The following is a 24,511-nucleotide window of genomic DNA, read 5'->3' as shown; positions in this document are numbered from 1 at the left end:
ATTGTGTTCCCAGGAGGGACGGCTACTTTACCCCAAGGACTACCATCGGCCTACTACAAGGGATTCGAGGGATGCATTCAACATATTTTAGTAAATGCGAAACCACTAGACATGGTCTCCAATAATGAATTAAATAAAGTTAACTTCTGCCACGATAATGAAATTTAACTGATGTAAATTATTTGTTGCATCATGCAATACAATTAAATGATTTAAAACTGTGAGACTGATATATTGTACTCCTCAATTTTCCATTTTAAACTATAGCTTAGAGATGATATTATATGGTTGTATATAAATGTACTGTTAAAAAATTACGTGCAGTTCTATGTAGCATTCAAACCGATTTGAAACATTGGCTGCCATTTACAATAATTAAATGTAATAACATATCAGATGTACAAATTGTTTAATGTTAAAACCTACTTACTCATTGTTTGTTTTTAAGTAAATGAAGTCTTAAATACAACTTGACAAGTCGCTCGAAATACCACTCAATCATTCCCGCAACGGCTCTAACTTGTCCTCTTGTGCTGAAGACCAATTGTAATTTCTAATGTTTTCAACCATCTCACACATTTTTAATGTTTTGTGTCATCATATTTATTTCATCAATAAACGAACCCCAGAAAAACATTAGAATTTACGAGAAAATTGTACAAATATCATTTGTTCCTAGTAGTTGTAATCTGGACTTCAACATATCTGTCAGATCTCGATGTTGGCAGTCAATGTGTTAAATAGACGACAAATTAACAGTTAGAAGTGTTTTGCAAAGCTGTTTGTATCGATCTAGTCTTGTATTTATTTCGGATTGTAACTCAATTAATCTTTGAATTTGTTTAAAGTATGTTAACGATAATATAGTAGAGACAATGTAAAACCTGCCAATTATATGTTACATGTTTATTGAAGGTTACGTTAAGATGGACTGATATTGCTAGTTCAGACCTTGATTTGGTACTCTTCGTGACCAAGGCTGAACAAAAAAAAAATCATGTTTTATGGCCAATGTTAAAATTTGTACAATATCATGAAATGTTTAGATGTTACCCGATTCCAGTAACAATTGTGTGAATCCACTATCTGTAAGTACTGATTAAGTCTATGGTTTTCTGGCAATAATTTGTTTCGAAAAAATTACGTACGTAATAAGAGGAGTTAAAATGCTTGTATGTTATGTAAATAGCCAATAAAAGATAGTTATTTTAGGTAATGTTAATTTATAGCAAAAATTTAATTACGTATATCGGTTTAGATTGAAGAGCTAAATTAAATTAAGTTTGTTTTAGTACTACTCATAATTTCTATTGTAGACCTCTGTATGATAAATGCTACAAAATATATTTTTTTCTTACTAAACGAAGCAGTTCACTTGACCTACCACTCCCATTCTCAAAAATCAACGACAGTAAGGACGTTCAGCGACACTGAGTGATGCACGAAAGAAGCGACGTATTTCGAAAACACTTGTTTATAACTAAAAATATTGCGAAGAGAAAGCATCGGAAAAACGTTGGCCAACACCTATTGCAAACATTTTCAATTTTCATGACGCAACTGAAAATCAAAAATTAATAACCGACCCTGGATCACGATTTGCACAATGGAACAAGACGTGTCACGTCGAAACTTATTTGTTTAATGGCGGGACGTGATTAAATAAATAACTTTTCCAGTGACTTCGTTACAATTATATAATTGCAGCAAGAATGAACAAATCGTGGCGCAAAAGCGAAAGTATTAAATAAAGCAGTGAAGGTCGTCCAGGTACGGCCAGGTTGTTCGGATTGTTGAGACTAGTCTTTGTGGGAGAGCTCTTTGGTCGTGTGGTTCGTCTTGTTATGACCAAAAGTCAACCATGTTCTTTGTTCTAAAGATATCAGAACACCGCTCAACTTTTAATTATGTGTAGAGTGCATCCTAAGAGAAACTCTACAAACGACTGCAGGTAATTCCGAAAACATTTTCGACAGTTTCTAAATCGTTCAGGTGGATTTTGTAGACAAAATCGATTACTTGGTACAATAGTTCACCGTCGGAACAAAACAATCGTGACAATCATGTCACGGATTATGTCACGGAAAAAGTATGTCAAAGATGTGTTACGCACTTTGACTCGCGTTCACTTAACAATAAACAATAATCTATAAACAAACGCGTCAACAATCGACAGGTCAGACTTTACTTAATACGGACACTAACAAAGAGTTCTTTCTTCCCTGCACCTCACAGGCACTATACTACTTTTATTTGTATTGCAAAAGGGAACGCACAAATAGACTTGCGTTGCAAGATTTAACACCCGCGCTTGGTTAATATTTATATGTTTTGCAGATGGTATGGTTCCGAGAGCAATGTATGATGACACCATTGGAAAATGCCTCTGGAATTTACTCGTATACATCACGTTTATTATACTGAGCCCTATCGTGTTATTTGTTGCGATATTCGTCCCAAATATATCTCTGTCGATCGTAAGGAGAATATGCTACATTCAATTTGAGTCTGTCTAATTAATAGTACTAAAATATAGTGTAAGTTATTGTATATACAGTAATGGACCAATAAATGTGATATTATTTTTAATACTTACACCTCTGTCCTTTCTGTTAGTGTTATGACGTCAATACAAAAACTACAATTGAAAAACAGAAATCTGTTTAGAGTGCTGTCAGTTGTTTCCTACTGCCATCTATTGGCGAGGTATTGAGAGCACGCCCGTCCATAATCAGGACTCTTTTCCTAATTTGGGCAGCTGTACTTGAGAGGGCACCACTAGTACTCGAATAAGTGTGGCGCCACTTTCAACTAAATCTAACAATAAAATGTGCACACGCTGTACAATATAGTACACATTTTAGAACTAATAATGATTGTGCGGTAGGACAAAGCGGTTAGTTGTAGAAATATTCCAAATGACCAGATTTAGATTTGTAATTCGATTTTGTGCACAGTCGGAGGATATATTTGATAAAAAGAGTTAAGGATATTAAAATTGTTGGAAAAAACTTGGTTTGGTAAGTCGCGTTTTGTGTTAGTCGAGTGCACAAGCTTCCCATTAGGCATGTTCGAGCGAACTGAAAAGGATCCGGTAAAAAAGGACGCCATACAAAATGGAGCTTTAGGGTGAAACTCCTCCCAAGCGATTAATATTTCCCGCCTATGCCGAAGGATTCGTAAGGATCCAATGAGAAGAGGTTGTTACATTTTGAGGTTGGGCTTGAAAAGGCCTGCGTACCCATAACTTTTCTAGTATGATACACATTTTTGATCACACTCTCTTAGATAAACCGATTTGTAAAGTTAACTACAAAGCTAAGCCGACAATCCCATCACAAATAAGCCGACAGTGATTTTCTATTGTGCGGTTCCCAAACAGATTATAACATTATGTATTGTTGTGCGGTATATCAGTGTTAGTTTGTGTACGAATTACAAGCAGCAGTCATAAAAGGACTATACAGATTTATTATTTAATTTGTCATGTGGCACAAATGGATAAAAACAACCACTTAGAAGGCATCTGGAAACGCAGGTAACTTAACAACCGAGTTGATATTGTTTTGGTGCTGGATAAAATAATTTGGCCCAGTTTACCCCAGCTAGATCTTTGAACAATCGTTATTGATTATTCCACAAAAGATAAATTGTGTCGAGGAATCTAATTTAACTTCAAAGTAGATGTGATAAATGGTTTTGGTTTGTCCCTCTATTTTGCCGCTATTAATTATCAATGTCAGCTGTATAATCGAACATAAAAGACCTTATTACATACACCGTATAGATAAGTTTAATAAATTTCACGTATACAATAGCAGCCGCGCCATAAATAATTAATATTTATTAGTGCAAACAGTATTCAATACAAAACCCACCGATAAACAAATGAATCCGCGACGAGAAACGTTTTGGTGAATCGTGACCACCCCGTAGTTCTGCGAACCCAAAATAGAGCCAACTAGGAACAGATTTGATAATAATTCACGTTAACTAACGCGTTAAAGTTCATCACAAGTGTAGTGTGGTGAAATAAATGTCTTTCTAAAATCCTTTAATACATCTTCACACCTTGTACCATTAGCCGGCGGTACCCAACCTCACCTCTCGGCTTCGTGGAAAGTTTGTTTGATTTATATTTACCAAACTCATTACTCATTTTCGGCGGAAACCCACAAAAGACGGTTCCTTTTCTTAATAAAATACTGGTTATGTAAATGTGGCCCAATCATTAGTAAAATATGAGCTTACCAAATCTGCTTCAATTTCTAGATCCACTTCGATAGATCATATTTTATAGATCAACAAAACAAGCGAAATGTGTTTTTCTGTGAAGCCAGACGTGATTTACACGCCATTAAAGTCAAATGTGACTTTTGCTAATTTATGCAGTTTCATTCAAATTTTTAAAATAAAAGTGGGATTTAGGCGTTCCGTTTCAGTGGAGATGTGAGTCGGTTTTCTTTAACGTCTCGACTTGTCTTAATTCAATTCAAATGGAAAAATATGACCCTTGTGTAGAAGCAAATCGGAATTTTTACCATTTGCATATTTTATACACCGCGGCTAACTTCATAATTCGATTCTATATTTAGAACCTTCACAACAATTTAACGTTCAGATGCCACTTTGCAACAACTCTATTTATAATTTAGCAGAATTACAGATAATTGAGGCGATAACGGTGTATTATAAGCACGTGACACGTGACACATTTAATAGCAGACAGTTTACTCTCAAATCAACAAAAACTCGTTTGTAAAAACAGCAAATCATTTAGTATCTTTCACTTGATTGTTTCAGATTTTGTGAGCGATCACAGCGCCGCTAACTTTTTCACAAACTCGATCACTCGGAATTGTGTTGTTGTTGTTCTAAATGGCACGGCAGATAAGGGTAAATTAGCTGGAAGGCACTTTTCTGCAGATAATTAGCCGTGGTCGAGCAAGTCCTCACGAATTTCGCGAATCGGTTAACGTGTGCAAATAGACAATAATCGCCTTCGTCATTATTTTAATTACTATCTGTCGGGCGTAATGGTAATAGAATTATAATAGCCGCCGGTACTCGCGGCATATCATTAGCACCCGCTTAATTTAAACATTGTTTTCGCCGGTAATTATTTAATAAAGTAATTTGTTTTGGCGCTTGTAACTCACCCCGAAACTTTGACTGTTGAATAAATTAGTTCGGGTGTCTTAAAACTGATGGGATGAGAACCCTATTAGTGGGCGCGTGAGCGGCTCTTTTCCCATTCTTTCGTGTTGGTAATATTCCGACATCGACTACTGTTTACATAGTTGTAGCAGTACATGTTGACTAAGTTCTAATGGGATGTTTCGAACCCTCGACGAGCCTCCCAGGGTCTGAATTACCCCAAACATCGCTTAATAATCGGAGACACAATGACAATATCAACTGAGCGACTGTTGCGTCAGAACAGCACGTGCCACCTCGACAATTCGTCAACATCAAAAGCTCCAAAAGCTCTCCAAAATATTCACGGGATTCACTTCCAAAGAACTAAACATAAAATAATTGCGTATACAAAGTCGTACATTCAAACTAGTTACATAAAATTATAGATATCAAAAATAATAAGTATTGATTTCTTTCCGTCCATTTTGTACAACATATTATTTGTACCAGGTACTTCATGTAGAAGAACAACCCAAAAAATTGTCTCCATTTCTTTTTAGCTAATCATAATACTTTAATAAAAACAGTCAGATATATATATAATTTTAAATTAATTCGTTAAAGCTAGGTATTCCAATGGAACACAATTTTTGGGTAAATTACTTACAAGATAAAATGTAATAAAACGCAACAGACAATACATTTTCAGTTTTAAAGGTTTAGTTGAGTAGAAAATTCAAAATTTCAAAATCACTTTCCTAGTGGTTTCTCTGCCACAACCTGCTAATTCTAAAATATGGGCATATTTACAACACATTTCATGTTTCTGTAATACCGGTTTTAATAAAATTCAGGAGATGCCACTTACAATAAATGTTTATAATAATAAGAAATTTATTAAAGAATTATGTATTAATCCAAACAAATCTTACAAAACAAAATTCTTAAGCAATTTAGGAACATGTCGTGCACTTCTTCTTCCAATTTGCAATTTCCTCATTATTTCCTTAGACTTCTCAATTGCATAGGTATTCTTCGTTTCATCATCTTTATACATTTTCCGACTACACATTGTTCAAAATTTATATAATTCTCTAACACTTTTAGGACTGCCGACATTTTATATCCTATATTTACCATCTTGTGTACACTAATTCTTGTTGATACTTTTTATAACTGCTTTAAATTAGATATTTACGATTTTTTTAAATTATTTTTTCCTCTAACATACTATACAAGTTGTATTAAAAATGGCGCATAATATTTATGTCGCGTGAATCTGTGTTGAATACCAAACAAAAAATTCTAATTCGAATTTGGTCTTGACAAATATTTTTTAAATTATTAATATTATCAAAACTGACGTTAATGACAATCCTTGTTACTTTCTGATTTTAATCAAGTTCGAAAAATCACTCGAGCTTAGTTGTGTTGTTGCAGTAGATTAAAAATGTATGAATAGTATTTTTTTAAATCAAATTACAAATACATAATCCAATAATCAAAATGGTAAAATTAGTGCTGGAATATTTTTTTACTTGTTTAGTTATGTGTTATTGAAGCTATTTAAATGTATTTCTCCATTACAATCGAAGCAAATTAATATCTCCATAAGCGGAGGATTAACAGTAAATTGGTACTAGAGTTTTTTGCTCTATTCCATTATAAAATCATGTGATATAAATATTATGCGTCATTTTTAATACACCCTGTATATCACTTTCCTGATAAGTCTTTTGGTAGGTTATAATTAAAACTTTATTTTTGCATCTACGAGTATATTATTCTTTATTGTTTAGAGTTATCAAACTACTTTCAGCTTTTAGCTACTGTCAGTGGGTATAACATTATTTATTCAAGTCTTTGTAAAAATTTATATTGTTTTTATTTTAAAACTTTATCAGTTTCTAGAATTATTAATTGCTGCTGCTATTATTATTATTTATATTATCATAATAATTTGCATCTACCTACTATATTTCATTTAACCTTCCAATATTTTATTTCGTATTTTTTATAATTTTACATTTTTCTGTTGAAGCTAAATAATCTTATATAAGACACTTCCCTCTGTATATCTCTAAAATATTCTGAATCAAACTGCTTTCGTTTCAAAATCACTGTAAATGTTTATTAGTCAATAACATCGGTGCCATAAACTAACGGCTGTAGTTACAGTTTCCAAGTGAAAAAAAAGTGACATTTCTACAAATGAACAACTCAAAGCTCCCCTATCTGTGCGGAAAAGGGATTTACAATGAGTTGCATTCGGCATTTTCCCACTAATGCACACTTTGTGTTGGAATTGGGGAAGTGTTTTATTGTGCAATTTGTGGAATTGACTAATTTGTCACACTTTTGTTTATAATCGATGTTCATTTTCATTCAGATACTCAGATTATAAATGAAATTAATGTATAAATTTATTCAAAAAGAATTATTTATGTACTTGACAGAAAATAAATCTCTCATTGATAATTTTCTAAAATTGAACGTACACAGTAGTTAGATTTTAATTATCACAGTTACTAAATTGATAAAGTGACATTTTAATAATACAACTAATCTGATTTAACAACCTGTAAAAGCTACAGATCATAATTCATTCAAACTTACTGCAAAATAGTTGCATTATTTATTTATGTTCTGTTTATCTGTTACACACTTTTTACATTCTCGAGTTACACTTGAGTAGGTATTAATAAAAATATCATTGCCACGTAAAACTAGAGAGAATTACATCGAATCTAAAAATTAGTAGCAGGTTCAAATGCCTTTTTAAAACAGATATTGGGAATGATATTCTTCACTTCCAAATAAATATAGAATTGTAGTAACTTAATATTGACACAAGACTTTATTTTTTGTGATGTACTGATTGGTTTATGTAAATGTGTACCAACTCCAAAATCGCATTAGAATAGGTACTGTTCTATTTGAATGTAGGAAATTAAAACTAATTTTGACAAACCCAAAAGCTTAAAAAATTTCATTTTTCTGTGGCGACAAAATATCAAAGAGGTGAATATTATCAAGGATTGTAAAAAGAAAAAGACATTTTATTTTTGACAATTTATTAACGATGTGTGCCTTGAAGTGTGCTCAGCAATAGAAATTTATGGTTTGATTTAAACTTATTATTATGCTCGAGATATAATGAATACGTATTTGTATGCATTTGCAAACATAAATCACTTAATGCAACTACTAAACTACACTGTTGTGACATTCCGACATTCAGCTAGTTGAAAGATTATGGCCATATTAAGTGGCCGTAAATTTGTTTTGGTTCCCGTATTTCCAATTTCTCCAATAATAAATAAAATGCACTCGCATGGTGAATTTACATTCTATTCAATAACAAATAAAATGTGAGTGTCAATTTAATTGGTTTGATTTAACCACTCGTTACTATTAAAGAGTGCGTTTAAAATTTCGTAATATCTAAAAGTACTCAAAAGTGCAACATCATTAGTTGTGTAGTAAAATACATTTATCGGGTTCATTAGTGAAGGCGCATTTTTCTAAAGAAAAAATTAACAGTTGTATAATTAAATTGCTTGTGGTAGATAAAACAGTGATTTGCATAATCAGGGTGTTCAATTGTTCAATTACGATACACTCCGCGAACAATTTTTGATACTTTATTTTCTTCTCTCTTATTTTACTAGTTAACAAGCCCCCTGAATTTGTTCAGCCGTGATTAGTTGTTTTATGAAGTGAAATTTTACGTTTTGTATTTTCACAAGATTCTGATTATTAACTGCACGTTCAAACAAATCGCAAACCGCAAACATGCGACGCTCTTTGCTCGTCAGTCATTAGTGTCGGATTTTTTTTGAACTAGTGTAGTAGCACATGCACAAGTATCGAAATGAATTCACATTTCACACGATATTATTTAAAAAGTTACTTTTAAAACATCTGACACAAATATGAAATAAATTCTTAACTTCTTTTACTTAAAATGTAATTAAAACTGCAGGTTTCACTAACGTAAAATGCTTTTACTTTAAAAATATTAATTTACTGTCAAAACATAACAATATATTATTAGAACCAGTCAATCAAATGTGCATGTGACCATATTAGATTTTTATTCTAATATTTCAATTACTTTTTTAAGGTAAAAAATTAAAAACCGTAGAAACAGTTATTTGTAAAGTAAACGCAAAAACGAAATTTAAAATTGGACACGCTATTGCTGGCTACAGTATGTCAGCATCTTGTACGAATGTGCCCATCTTATGCCGACTTCCCTTACTGTCATTAATTACAATGAACTACTTCATATAACATTGTGACTAGAACTTATAAGTCTATTTGTTAAAAGCCTCAGTAATAAACAGTAAACTTAATTTTCCTGCCTTATAGACGTTATCATTATTTCTCAACCCTGCAATTATTTCGAGATTAACCTTTTTAATTCCAGTTTAAAATTTTTGATCTTTGAACTGCGGAATCTTTAAGTAAAGATTGTTACGTTTACTATTACACACAAACATCACAAGGCTACAGTGCCGACAAAAAAGACGAAATTAAAAAACTTAAAATAAATCACTTGTTTGTAAAATCGAAATTTAAAGAATAAGTCTGTGAGATCATGTCTTTGTGTTGTCAAAAATTATAATCCACGAATTTATAGCTCAACTTCGTGAGACATCAAAAATTTAACGATCATTTTATAAAGCAAACAACATTAGTGGGTTATTAGTGTTGTTTCTGGTCATTAACTGCCGACATTTTTTCCTTGAATCCTGTTTCTTTGTTTATTTGTCTGCAATTCTTCTCGCGAGTGTTACTCGTTATCCAAGGCAACCGCCTTTTATGAACAAATATTTTTCGAAAAAATTTGTATTTTGTCAAACGTTCATCTTGGCGCTCTCGGTTTAAAATTTTGGTTTAGTTTCGAATGGCGTGCAATTGAGATATTTTCCATTATCTTGCAAAGGGGTCGCTACTTATGTGAAAAAAAGCATATATCCTAGCCGGGGTCGATAAAGTGTTGGGGTGCGTTCGAAATAAACTACCAACCATGATTAACGTGACACCCGAAAATAATAATCACTAAACACGACAATAAAGCTGCCGACTTTCTGAATCCAACACAAATATTGACTTTAAGTTAAAACGCAATTTTTAATCTTTTACACAAAACCATTAATATGTTAATTAGGACCGTAAAAGATCATTAGGTAAAAATGCGTTTTTAATTAAAACAAAAACCAGTAGTTCCTTAACGACTAACCGTGCATTAAATTTTATAGTCACTAACCTGTAGAAGGCGTCGCTAATAATCTACAATTTTGACCACATTTTCTAAAAAACAATAAAACCAATACAAGCCGGACATAATTGTTTAATTTATACGAACTAAAATTTAATAAGCAGTAAAGTGCTTGTGCACAATATCTGATTAAAATATGGAGCCATTATTGAAACATTAAAACCTTACGTAGACACGTGTTTCATGTTTCATGTAAACAATATACCGAGTTTTAAAAATCCATAATACGAATACGTTCAAGAGATGGTTGATAATAGTGTATGTAATAATTTGTTTGATAAATTCAGTTAATTAGGACGATGTTTATCAAAAGCAAACTTTACACGAAACTGAAAGCTCGGCTTGAACACAAACGAAAAAAAATCCATAACATGAATGATTCTCATTTTATTCAGCTATTAATTTTCCCTTATCTGCTCACACAATAAATATAAAGAGCCTTTTTCGACACTAATTTCATTATAAATAAAGAAAACATCACAAAATAACAATCCGAAAGCGAATAACTGGTAAAATATAGAACTTTATAGGGAGTCTAATCTTATAAAAAATTGTGTGACCAAATAAATTTTTTAAAATAAAGATTTAGATTATTCTCGGGTACAATTATTTACGAAAATGACCTATAATTTTCATTGATAACATGTTTTTTTACATTTTTATTTTTTAAATTCCCGCTATAAAAACATTAAATCTATTATGAATTTACAATTTTGAATGGCAATAGAGAAGTAATCTTTGTTTTTAAAGTGCAGCATCTTCCCTATAATGTCAATTATGTAATTATAAAAATTAGGTTCAGTTGATTAGTAGTAATACTTTATTGAGTTCTGTCTTTTTCGTTTTATTACTTCACTCTGTAATTGTAATTGTTGAACCGGAGCTTCACAGAGATGAACTGGGGCCCGAGTCATTTACACATCGAGACCCCTTTACGAGAGTTGAAACTGTCAAGAAGTGATGAATACAAAAAACTGTAAGTTTATTTAATGTAATATTTATTAAAAAATGTAGTGATGCAAATTATTATTAGACGAAATTTAAATTTGCTCCATTCTTTCCAAATTCTGAGAAATAAGTTGGTGCCCTTTCCTGAGACTGTAGAGCGACTGAAGTTTTGGATTTTCTTAAGACACTAAAATATCTTGCCCGCTTCACAATAAAGTTAAAAATAATCTGAAGGGTATTAACAAATTTTGAAAATTTTCAATAAATTTCATTCTAAAATATTTTTATAATTAAATTGAACTTGGTCTACCTATATCAAAAAATTGTCTGTATTTTTTTTCCACAAATAGATATATTGAAAACATTAACATAGGTACAGTTTTATTGTATCGGGTGTTCATTTAAATGTATCCTCAAAATTGGTTTTGAAGAGTCGATTGTGAACGCTACTCGTCAGTTTGCAGAATAAAAACGCGAAAGAAGTTCTCAGAAAAAAAAATCATAGCTTCACATTCAATGTTCAGTGTTTCAATATTTGTTTTAATTTTTGTTGAATAAAGAAAATAGTTTTTTTTTACAATTCCATTCGTTTTCTCATAAAAACTTTATTTCTCATTATTAACAATTCAAAACTAAAAATAAAAACTAGAACTTATTTAAAAAAATTAAAACACGAATTTGGTATTTACACTCGAAATATGGAGTCAAAATTTGTTCTCAACAACTTTTTCTGATAACTTCTTAGCGAGTTCGCAGTTGGCTGGGTTTACAACTTCCAGTTGACTTAAATATCGGAAAAGTTCTACAACTGTGCAAAAATTCAATTTTTATTCTTACACAAAAATATCATTTAAGTGAGACACACTGTATAAAATACAATAGTCAGTTACTTGTGCATATATCAATATATCTACCGAGGATTCGTTCACTAAAGATTGATTGATAGAACGAATTAGTTAAATCTGAGTGCAGCTTTGACACCGGATATGTACTCTAAATTTATAGATATCAATTTTAAATTTAAAATTACAATCTAAAAAAAAATTAAAGATCAATAAAATATCAATAAATCATTAATTAACCCATAAACATATTCCCAATACATATTTTCAACGTTGATACAAGCGTATGTATGTTATGTATTTATCTGTACATAATTTTAATGCATCCATACAGGGTGTCTAAAAATTCGCGAATTCCGAATTCAGAGCGTGGTAGGGAAGGACCCTGTGGAGCTCGAAAAATATAAGCGAAGATATAAGCACTTTAATTTTGTTCAATACATAGCAGCCTTCATATCCACTGTGACAAAATACTATTCTAGCTACGTTGCCGTTCCATTTTTAAGAAAAATTACAAAAATTCTTCAAAAAATTGTTTTACGTTATTATTTTCCACAATCATCACTGAACTTTTCAGCCTGTAACGCAGTTCAAAGAGTGCACCCTCAGACCAATGTATCTTTGTGGGGGAAGTCTCGATTTTTTTTATTTCCATATTTGGACTATGAGGTGATCCCCTACAACGCTCTGAATTCGGAATTCGCGAATTTTGACACACCCTGTATACCTATAGATAAAATGAGTACTAATGTAATTTTTTTACACAATATTTAACCAATAAGATATTATTACGTTCTCACTTACAATATTTTAACTCTGTTTTTGGAAATAAAAGAACACTTTCACTGACTAAAAAGGATAGGAAGTTTTATTTCAAATTAATAATTTAGTAACAATTGATTAATAATTAATATAACAAATGCCCTAATGAAAGTGAAATTATGGCAATCAAACTACAAAAGAACTATTAGGGCATTACCTAACTGAAAATTTTATGTTACAAAAATTCACCGGATATATTCTTGAACGATTTTTGAGAACGAGAAAATTCACGAAAGGTGGTTAGGAAAAATTTGCTTTGACGAATTATTGCTCATATTTGTGCTACATAAATTGCATTTTAATAAAAAAAAATGTCATTAACAGGCTACAAAACTGTCATCAGAAGATAATGTTTAAAAAATGGCTACCGCCATTTACGTGTTATGTTACTAATTTAAATGTGCCTGCATACAATTTATACGTCAACAGTGTTAGCCTAGGACAATGACAATTAAATTGTCGTTACTAGGAACTAAAAAACAATGTTTATACAAATGAAGTACGTTCCTACCGAATGAGGGTTTGAGAACATTTAAAAAAAAATTAACTAATGCTCACGTTTCATTTTGAACACAGTTCTTTGTTCAAAGAAAGAAAAATTCAACCGTTAATACGATAAACAAGTGGATAATGGGTGAATCGCCCCCATGTTTACCTGATTTGCGTCCAATGAATGTATGTCTAGATAGTGCTGTCATTTGAGGTATTACCGTGAACACGGTCTGAAAGGACAGCGGTTCTGATTCAAAGCATTTGCTGAATAAGAATTAAGACCACTGAACAACCTAGTAGGTATAATCATCATAAATTACCGATGTATGCATTACACCTTACAAACCGTTTGCTATTAAATTCAAGTTTAATATTTGCTTTGACTTAAGTTGCGGGTATAATTTTTCAGAGCGACTTCCTTTGATGTTACATAAGTTATCAGGTGCGTTAAGTTAGAATTTATTTTCTCAATGCGAATTACAGGTGTATTCAGTCGTCGTGCGAAACATACATTTTATAAAGGATAGGGGGATGAAAGATGCGGGCAACAAGATTAACTAATAGATAATGTTAGCAAGTTTTTTCGTGCGCCGATGACATTTTGTGATTAATCAGGGTGTGTTTTGTTCCAGAAATGCCAAGGCCACCTCGTGAGACATACGGGGATCAGAAGCCGCCATACTCGTACATATCTCTAACGGCCATGGCCATATGGAGTTCTCCCGAGAAGATGCTCCCCTTGTCAGAAATCTACAGATTCATCACCGACCGGTTTCCGTACTACCGCCGAAACACGCAAAGATGGCAGAACTCCCTCCGCCACAACCTCTCCTTCAACGACTGCTTCATCAAGATCCCCAGACGGCCGGATCGGCCCGGGAAGGGCGCCTTCTGGGCGTTGCACCCTTCGGCTCTCGACATGTTCGAAAACGGCAGTTTTCTTCGACGGCGAAAACGCTTCAAGCTTCCCAAGCACGTCCATGAAGAGCTGGACAGCTTGTCCAAACTGAATAGTTCCTTCGCAGCCGGTCAGACCGTCAGTCCGAACCCCCCCAGCTGCCTCCCCAACGTTCCTCCGATAGTGTGTCCCGTCAGCACCGGCCTCCCGTTGCCCATTCCTCCCATCACTCCGACCACCACCGCCCCCAAGTCCTTCAGCATCGACAGCATCATCCAAAGCGAGACCAAATCGAGCCCCTCGCCACAGCAATTCCCCGCGACTGTGCCCCCCATACAGACCCTGCCGAATCTGTCATGGGTGAACATGATGGCGCCGGCGTCCACCTCCCAGAACGAGATGCAGAACCGAGACGACTTGATTATGGCCCAACAGGCGGCGTTTTTCGAGTACGCGGCTGCCATCTTCTCGATAAATGCCTCCACTAGTGCGTCGAAAAGAGGCAGCGGGGTCATACGACCCCTTCCGATTATGCCGAGCGCCTTGTATCCGGCCTCGTGCCACACTGTACCGGTACCAGTGCAATACTCCTTCTGCATGCCCAACGTGCGCAATTTGGAATATGAGACTGAACACGAATGTGATAGGGCCGTCTTGGACAAAAACATCCCACTCAACTACTTCTCGCAGAATGGACAAGAGGACAACATCGAGATCTCCTCCTCATCTTCTGAAGAAACCACCAACGTGTAAATATTTGTTGTGCATAACTGTGTTAATGTATTTAAGGTTCTTATAGTTATATTTAAATAAAACCTGAAAACCACCACGGACTTTCACTTGCCAAAATTTCTCCACCCCCTTTGTCACCTCTCTGCGATAACCAACATCTTTTCTAACAATGCTCGTTCGATTCCGATGCGATTATGCACAATTTACCCTTTCATTTTTTATGTCTCTTGATTTCTATGTTAATTACAGAGTATACACTAACCCACTGCATTAATAACACATTATTGTTCTCGCTCTTTCATCTATTAGCCTTATCTGAAGATATCGGTAATTCCGATAAAATATCTGTTTTCAATACAACAGCAGGTCAATAATTATAATAGACCCGTTTTTATCTAACAGCCCATTTTTCTTGCCAGGTGTTAGTGATTTAATTTGCGGGCCCGTTTATTCGGTTCCGTAAAACGATCACCTTTTTTTAAACCGCCAACCAATTTAAATTTAAATTATCAGAAAAATACACAGACTGTCTCAACGAGAGGAAGTAAGATGGTAGGAGTCATTATTAAAGACAGCGCAATGCGATTTTAGTAAAAGGGGTAGACCCAACATGAACAAGACGAACCTTTTACCAACACCGAAACTAAACGCTAACAAAAGACAATTACAAGCGTATTTCTTCATTTTAAATAACTTAATACAATTCTTTCTCTCGGGAAGGACACCTAAATTCTCTATAAACAACTCAAGAAAAAAATTAGAATCGGAAAAAGATTTTCCAAAAATTTGCTTTTTTTCCTTTTTAATTACAAATTTATTACGAGTATTTGCATAGCTGTTAAGCAGACTGATACAAATGTAACTATTTGCATCCGAGCTTGTAGAACATGGTTGCAGTAATGAAAACAAAAAAAGGTTTTCAATTAAAAAATGCATACGGAGTGAGTGGTGGTGTTCTAATGTAGGTATATAAAATGATTAAAATTTGCAAGATTGCACCTCCATATTTTACAAGAGACACCTGTAATGTGCAATCCTGAAAGCCCGCATTTCATTATCTTTAATAAAGTTACAATTTGCGTCTTATATTACTTGTATATTTTAAAGTAAAACGTATCCATTTTAATGAGGTAGCTAATTCAAAAATTTTATTATTGCGATCATTATGCACAAGGTGGTTGATGGCTTCGGTGCACGCAATTTCAACGATAAAACAATCGAAATACGAAGAGAAGAAAATTGTTGCATTACACCGGTATTGCGCAACGACCTATTGAATAATATAAATAAAAAATGAATTAGGGTGACCTATATTTTAAGGTAATAAATTGATTGGGGTTGGCAGTCTAAATGGTCGCTGTTCTTTGTAACCGCTGAATTATTTCTGGCAGAAAATTCGTATTATTAATGCATTAGTGCCGCGATATTAACTTATTTAAATAACCCTGAAACGGCGTCGGGTATATCATAAAGGATAATTACGTGAAATATCATCCATCCACTTTTTTATGCAAACATAATAGATTTTTTTTCCAAATTCTAATCTCTCCTTCTGACTCGACCTGGAAAGAAAGGACGATTTTAAGATTCTCGTGGTGTCCCGAATTAATTCTATTAAACGAGATCGCGGAAAATTTCAAGAGGGAAAAGCTTTTGTGGTTTTTCAAATGGTTATATTGAATTAATTCTTTCGGCCACAAGCGGAAATATCATTAAAATGTGAATTATTCATTATTTTCCTTGTCGTAAAAGCCAAGTTTTCCTCGACGCGAATTTTGTTTAATTTCGACATTATAAGTATTACTAAACCTATAATAAACACTTTAATTATTATTTATTAAATAAATTACTAAAATTACGATTAAATTATTCATTACCTTTTATCTGACTTTAACGTTCCTTGCGTACAGCATTGAAAATCGTTAATTTAACAGATCGTTCACTGGAAAATCATTAAATTGTCACCGGCATCTCTAAATTACTGTACCATTAATAATAATTTAATTAAAGCGGCACAGGTTCAGAGCTAAATTTCTTTAGAATAGAATCTTTGATGTACCTAATTCTATATTTTAAATGACTATTTTAATAGTATTAATTCCACTGCAATCGCTTAGCTGCAACATTTTCAAAGAAACAACAACGAAGACAACTACTGGCGTTCTCAGAACCACAAGCTAAATTCTATATACAGAGTGTAACAACATTTTTATTACCCTTCTGTACGGTTATTAAGTATCTGAATACCTTATAAGAATCATGGCTGACGCGACACTGCTTCTCTATTTTTATTATTATTGGTAATAACTGCGATTTTCAGTCTTGAACACGTAATACCATCTTTCTATTTTATACAGGAAAATTATGGAAAGGGTGCCACTCTATCATAGTTTATTTTTTCCCTTAATAACTTGAACATTAATGATAAATAAAGCAAATTTAATAATTATACAGTAAACAAAGTTGCATAAGTAATTTCAATTTTAATTGGTAAATTACATCTGACAACTTCTTGTTTTCTCTCGCAATTATGAATATGATTAATTACAGATCTGTACCGGAGGTATGTCAATCCATCTCTGTTAATGGTATGTCAAAGATGCAACGAATCGGTTTACAGTGAAAGATTGAAATTTGTGTACATATTGAGAGAGTGAAGAAAGAAAATAGAAATAGAAGTACATATGTCGAAGAATTGCGGTAACACAAATACGCGGAAGAAGCTTAATTCACGTCAGTTTTAAACCTTATAAAAAAGATGATGAGGGTTCATCCAGTGTAATACAAACTCCACCTATAATTAAGCTTCGTTCCAAATTAAATTTAATATTATTCCACTAATTTTTACAATTAAAATAGGTGTTTATCATGTCGTATTGTTTGCATAATTGTAGAGTATACCCATTTTTGTGGTAAGTTACGTAAGAATAAGTATCGAAGTATGCAATTAGACGAAGCATTTGCCTATTTAATTATAATAGATAACTGAATTTTTAGTAATATTTTACGTTTAATTACCATCATTTAGTAAATGCTGGTTTCCGGAATATTGTTAAAAAATCTTCTAAGCTTCTCTAATAGCACCTTTTCTGTAGAAAGTTTTAAATACAATAGGAGCAACCGTCGTGAGCTTTCCTAAGAGCCGACTAATCATGAAGACTTTATACAGCCGCAGAAACAAAAAAAAATTAAGTGGAGAAGTACCGTGTAATTATCTCACCCCGCGAGGTTTTTTATTTTTTGGACGCAACGTAGATATGTCCAAAGTACGAGCTGATTATTGATGGAATACTGTTATTAAAATTCAAAGAGGAAATGAAATTAGCAAAGAAAACAAAACCGCGAAGTACAAATAAGCCGATCAATAATTTAATGAGAGTTTCCTGTAAGCATCGATCATTTTAACGGTTCGATCTTTGTCAAAGAAGAAAACAAAAGATAGTTGGTACTTCGGAAATGAAATAAGATGATATTTCACTGAAACATCTGTAAAGAGTGCCACATAAATTAAGCGGGGTTAAATGTCAAATATTTTGAATTGTGTACTTGTAGGTTTTACAGGCAAACCTCAATATAACTATGTCGGAAATTTTTACAATGTATGCACAATAGGTAGATACATGGACCAGAGAATTTCTTAACCGACTTAGAGAGATTTATGAGCACTAAATGCTTTCCAATGAATTCTCTATCGCGTCACCCAATTACTATTTTCTAGATACTGTGTTAAAGCTGACGAATAACCAGTTAAGTGAGAAATAAAATTCCACTGGAAGATCTAAAAGGAAAACTACTCCATACAAAGTTTTAAAGATTTTGACATTACACGTGTACTAAAGTGACAAAATATTAATTCATGAGAAATTATTAAATCTATAGAAAAGAATCGTCGATTGTATTAAAATTTAACGGTTTTTATTTTATGATATTATTATATTCCATTTATTGATTTCATATGTAACCATAATTCAACCAACTTCCATAAAATTTTCAATTTATCAACTTAATTCACCATTGTTAGTCTTAAAAGGAATAAAAAGTACAGTTTTAAAACATATAAAATGATGATCTGCTACATACACTGATAAGTCAGTAATCAATCACTCAAATAAATTGATTAATTGAGATTTGATTCTCTATTTTTTGAGTGAAGCTTCGGCTAATCAATCATATATGTATTTATTATTTGTGCAAAAATTACTTTTATAATAATTCTCTTGCGATACACGTAATTATATGTGTTATATATTTATTTCATTTATGAAATTTTCCTTTCAGTTTCATAACAAGATACTCCTCAAATTTTGTTTCAAAAACGAACATGTATTTTCGTTGTATTAAAAATAAATATTTAATAATTAAAATTGTTACCATCATACAGAATCTCTTAAACAACAGTAGGCAACAGAAACAATAATAATGGTTATTTTTTTATAAATAAATATGTAAATAATATTCACTTTATGGAGGGATCGATATAGAACTGATGAGCTAGAGGTCGATAGAAAAAAAATTGAACTAGCTTTTAATTTTTTCTTGATAGCTACTAATTTATTAATCCACTCAATATCCTTCCATTAGGTATATTTTTCCGGATTAATAGGTATCATATAAATACAGAATCATCATTTAATTAAGTTAAAAAACTACAGCACCGTTGATGGGTATGTGAAGTATTTCCAGCAAGAAGTGGCAAAGTGAATTTAACTTTTAAAATAAAATAAAATGTTTATTGTAATAAACTAGAAAAGTGAGTTATAGATTTCTCGTGTGACGCGATTCTCGTGAACAAACGAAACCGCTTAATTGTCTGGTAAACCATCAAGTGTAAATAATAAAGAGAGAATGAAAGATCAAGTCCGAGTGGATTGCTGTTTCCGATGTAAAGAAATTCCGAAAATATTTGCTTCCATTTAAAGCTCAAAGTAAATGTGAAAGAAAAGGGTCTTTTGTTATAGATTTGGTGTGAAATAAAAGTGCGTTGTAAGAGGTGGGTTTCGGATCAATTTGGGTCGAAAAGCTCCGAAAGAAGCATGTAATGGACCATAAAATGATATAAAATTTCAATTTGTGGGTGAATTACAAGAAGTGTGTGCGCAAGAGTCTGAGTCGTCGGAGCAGTTGTAATTTTTGGATTCCATGCCACATGGTTCTCGTACGGAATGTTATTTACGAGCAATAGGTATGCATTGTTTTAAATTTAATCTTGTGATGAAACCGGCCCTGTAATTGGGGTTGATGAGACCGAGTGAGGTGTGAGTTGAAACGCTAACACCTGTGCAGGGCCTGAGGCGTTCGATGCGTGTTGGCATGCTTAGGATACCTAAACTGGCAGTGCTTTAAACTCCATCAGAGGCAAGGCGGTACACATAAAAAGATATTTATAACCATATGCCACAAACATTTATAATAAAAATAACCCGATATTAATTGAAAATCTTCACTTAATCATTTTGCATGCCAATTCTAACGCTATTCTCGCAGCTTTCAAAGCACAACCACCGATCATTTCTACACAAAAGCTCCATAATTGCCATTCCTATTTTACCATTGCTTATTTTCACTGGAGCCAATTAAACAAACACAAATGCCTCGACAGCGGCGTCGTGGATTTCCTCTGATTGCATTTTCGAAACTGTCACTCCTGCCATAACGCAATTTCACGCCTCACCCACTGAATAATCCCATTTTAGACTCGGACCAGATAACCAATTATTAATTACCTACCCCACCCACTATAACCAGCGTTTAAAACCGACTCTTTGCGGCACACCGCCTCTGCCCACCAAAATCACACAAAACTTTGCTTTAATTGCCAACCAACAAGAACACTAAATTACACACCTCACTAAATTCTTTGTTTACACAGCATACAGCAACAGATTTTAAACGTAACGCAAAGATTATAAAAAATGGGAACGGTATCGAAGCCGAATTTATTTATCATTACGAATAATTCTACCAAGTAATGATAATTCCTTAGAAAGCATTATTTTTTTCTATTATTTTTTTTTTACTGTACACCCATTTTTTACACGAGTTTATTCATACGAGATTACGGATTACAGACAATAATGAAATTAAGTAATGTAGCTATGAAGTATTGAAGTTGCAGGTTTAGGGGGGAGGAGGGGGGTTTCGGCCGGATTTTATTTTATCATTATGGATGTTTCTATCAAGTACTGAAAATGATAATTCCTTTAAAAGCACTAGTCATGTTGTCATAAATTTTACACTATGTACACTTTTTACACGACATCCACGTCGGAGTGCGTTCATGCGACACGAAGGATTACAGACATAACTAGAATCAAGTAATGAAGCTATGAAGTATTGAAGTTACAACGAAACGCGGTTTCCTCTGGCGGTCAGCCATCCAAACAGTGACCGCTCCTGAGACTGCTTAACTTCACTGACTGATTGCTCATATTGCTTTGATAGTAATAGGGCCGCCGTATTATTATTATTTTTATTGTTTTATTTATTTTTATTATTGTTATTATTATTTGTATTAAGTATCATATAATAAAATATACCATTAAAATCGCCAGTGAAAAACAAAACTCAGCATCTTAGCATAATTCATACATTTTTTACGTAAATATCTGTTATTAGAAAATTGTCACTTGTCCATCACATATTCAGATTCTCAGAAATTAAATTCAAATATAAACACATCGTTAGAATTATGGCAGTATTATAAAACGCGCAATATTAGTGTTTAGAGCTTAATAAAATACTAAATGACAGTAGTGACATTTAAAATGAGAATTTTATTACTACTATTATTATTATTATTATCAATTTGAGGAACAGAGGCATGAGCCTGTTTTGTTCCCAGAAATTTACGTAGGAAGCCCTACTATCAAGCTATCAAGACACAGACATGGACAACTTTGATAACAATTTTATTATCATCTCATTTGGTAATTTACTTTAATTATAAAAGAAGCATTTTGTAGGATTTTTGTATGATACTAACAAGAATATATTATACAGTGGGGAAACAACTTATGGATTAAATTCAGTAATTTCAAAACGAATGATATTTTTGTAAAACGCTAAAACAGGTCAATTTTAAAGTGCGCTGGTTTTAAATTACTGCATCTATTTGTGGCGTCATCTCCTTCAAAGATGTGACGTCATACGCAATTTTTAAAAATATATAAATGTGATTATATGTATATAAAAAGATATCATGTAGGATTTGATACAAAGGCTGTTAAGAGTACTATCCAAAACTAAAACAAAAATTATTGCATTGTATTAAAAAAAAATGGGTGTGATGTCATAGCTCAAAAATGGATGACGTCATGAACAAGTGAAGCAACTTAAAAAAAGCATTATGACTATGAGAAATAAAAATTGACGTGTTTCAGCGTTTTCAACAAATGTCATATTCCATAAGCAGTATCTATTGTAGTTTGACACCTTCCTTGTGAGAGAAAATTGACAATTTAAGATATAAATAAGTTAAGACTAAATAAACATAAACCTACCTATATACTTTAAAAATACCTTTTTTTATCTATCTGTATAAGAACAAAATATTAATTACAATAGGTATTATCTGATGAGACAAAAATATTAATAATAATAATATACATACCTATATGTAAATAAATAATCATAAAAAAACAAGAGGAAAATTGGCTTACAGGTGCTGCTTTTTTTATAGAGACAAGCATGTCAGTAATACGAACGCCATCTCTGTACTTTGCATTATTAAACAAAATAAGTTTTATACTTACTTAAGTAAGTAAGTTTAAAATTAAAATGAGTCAAGTTGGCCGTGGTTGGTCCCTTTCTTTCGCTTATAGACCCCGGTTTTCTTTTTAGTTGGCATACTTTGAGATATTCTTCAGATTTATAACCTCACTTTTAATATAATTTTAAAATAAATTATGTCAATAATTTAAAGTAAAAACTATCACGTCGTACTAACAAAACTAGGAAAACTCACATTGGTTACCTCTAAAATTAATGTTTTTGCAAAAGGAACAAATAACTAAAATTAACAGAACACCACTGAATAAATATTGTTTAATATCTATGGTTTGACAGCTGATGAAGATGAAGCTACGCCATACGTTGACGGAAACAAAATTACTCAAACTTGTTGACAAGTTTTGTAAACTCTTTTATTTTACAAAACTAGGGATATCTTATACAGTATGGTGAAGAAAAAAGAGATAAGAGGCGGAAGATAAGAACTTCTGTAAACGTACCGCGTAGCTTCAACCATACTAACAGCTACCAAGGAGACAGATTTTTGTGGAAAGTTGTGAATACTAAACTCACTCAACACTATCTTCGCTCCCATCACTATCTTCGCTCCCATTTCAAAAATATGTCATAAATAATAATTTGTGTTCTCGGGTGAAAATCATTATTTAAACGAATTTCACATAAATGTCAAAACTGACAGGTGACAGTTATGCCGCATGTTTGCAGAAACTTTGGTTTCCATAGCCGCCCCTTATCTCTTTTTCGTTGATCATATTGTAATTAACTTAAAATGTCTAAAAACTGACAGAAGTATGATATATTTTGGACTATAGATAACTGAAAAGTACACACGAATTAACTTATTTTTTTTTATACATTTAAGTAATATCATTTAGGTTGTTTGATAATGTTAACACACCACTATTTGAATATGGCAGTTCCAAAATGTAATTCGCATAAGACCGGTTTATTTAATAAATTAAATGAGTATGGGGTGTCTAAAAAGAAATCCGATTTTGAGTACTTTGAAAAATTGTACGAAGGCATGTCGAACATGACATTTAGTGTCTTTTGTTCAGTTGAATAAACCATTTTGTAATACTTATTTTATTACATATCAGCTGGTTTTGAAATTTGAAATAAAAAACAAAGGTATTTAATAACAAATTGGAAGTTTGACAACAATAACAGTTAGACAGTTTCATAATCTACCTATGTACTTCATACGGGAAATAAATAGAATTTGTTCCACTCTTGATAAGATTTTTATTTAGTACCCCCCAAAATTGACAAATGACATTTCTTTATCTAGATGTTATAATATAGTATCTAGTATCAGTCTAATTAAAAAAAATATATATCTTTTATACTTCCGAAATAAAATTACAAATAATACATTCTGCTACGTAAATGTTATATCCTTAACAATATGTCTACACAAATGATAGCAAGTAATAATAAAAATATTGACAATGACTGTAACTGCCACAATAGCAATGACAGTAGTAGCAGCAAAAGTTGTCACAGTATCGATAACAGTTATGGTACCAATGACAGTAACAGTAGATAGGTGTAGAAGTAGAAAAAATCCAAATAATAGTAAAAGTTATAGTAACAATAGCT

General features: G+C 32.6%; 2 protein-coding genes and 1 long non-coding RNA gene across 17 annotated transcripts in view; all 3 read left to right on the top strand.

Moving 5' to 3' along the window:
- Positions 1–1,362, top strand: part of LOC138139832 (agrin-like) — a 149,121-nt gene extending 147,759 nt beyond the window's left edge. For all 15 annotated transcript variants that reach the window (XM_069060364.1, XM_069060358.1, XM_069060362.1 and 12 more), the window contains one exon: positions 14–1,362. In XM_069060364.1, the coding sequence (XP_068916465.1) occupies positions 14–168 (155 nt within the window). In that variant the 3' untranslated portion in view covers positions 169–1,362. The remainder of the gene's footprint in view (positions 1–13) is intronic.
- An 86-nt stretch (positions 1,363–1,448) lies between these two features.
- LOC138139925 (uncharacterized) lies at positions 1,449–2,595 on the top strand. The gene is made up of 2 exons (XR_011162406.1): positions 1,449–1,951; positions 2,338–2,595. It is a non-coding gene; the product is annotated as an uncharacterized lncRNA (long non-coding RNA).
- A 688-nt stretch (positions 2,596–3,283) lies between these two features.
- LOC138140236 (fork head domain-containing protein FD4-like) lies at positions 3,284–15,238 on the top strand. The gene is made up of 2 exons (XM_069061095.1): positions 3,284–3,538; positions 14,163–15,238. The coding sequence occupies exon 2, from the start codon at positions 14,165–14,167 to the stop codon at positions 15,179–15,181; it is 1,017 nt and encodes a 338-aa protein (XP_068917196.1). The 5' UTR covers positions 3,284–3,538; positions 14,163–14,164; the 3' UTR covers positions 15,182–15,238.
- Positions 15,239–24,511: the final 9,273 nt, after the last annotated feature.

The sequence above is a fragment of the Tenebrio molitor genome, chromosome X, assembly GCF_963966145.1.
Source record: "Tenebrio molitor chromosome X, icTenMoli1.1, whole genome shotgun sequence".
NCBI lineage: Eukaryota > Metazoa > Arthropoda > Insecta > Coleoptera > Tenebrionidae > Tenebrio > Tenebrio molitor.
The sequence above is the reverse complement of the archived record's forward strand: the minus strand, read 5'-3'. Positions and strand labels throughout refer to the sequence as shown.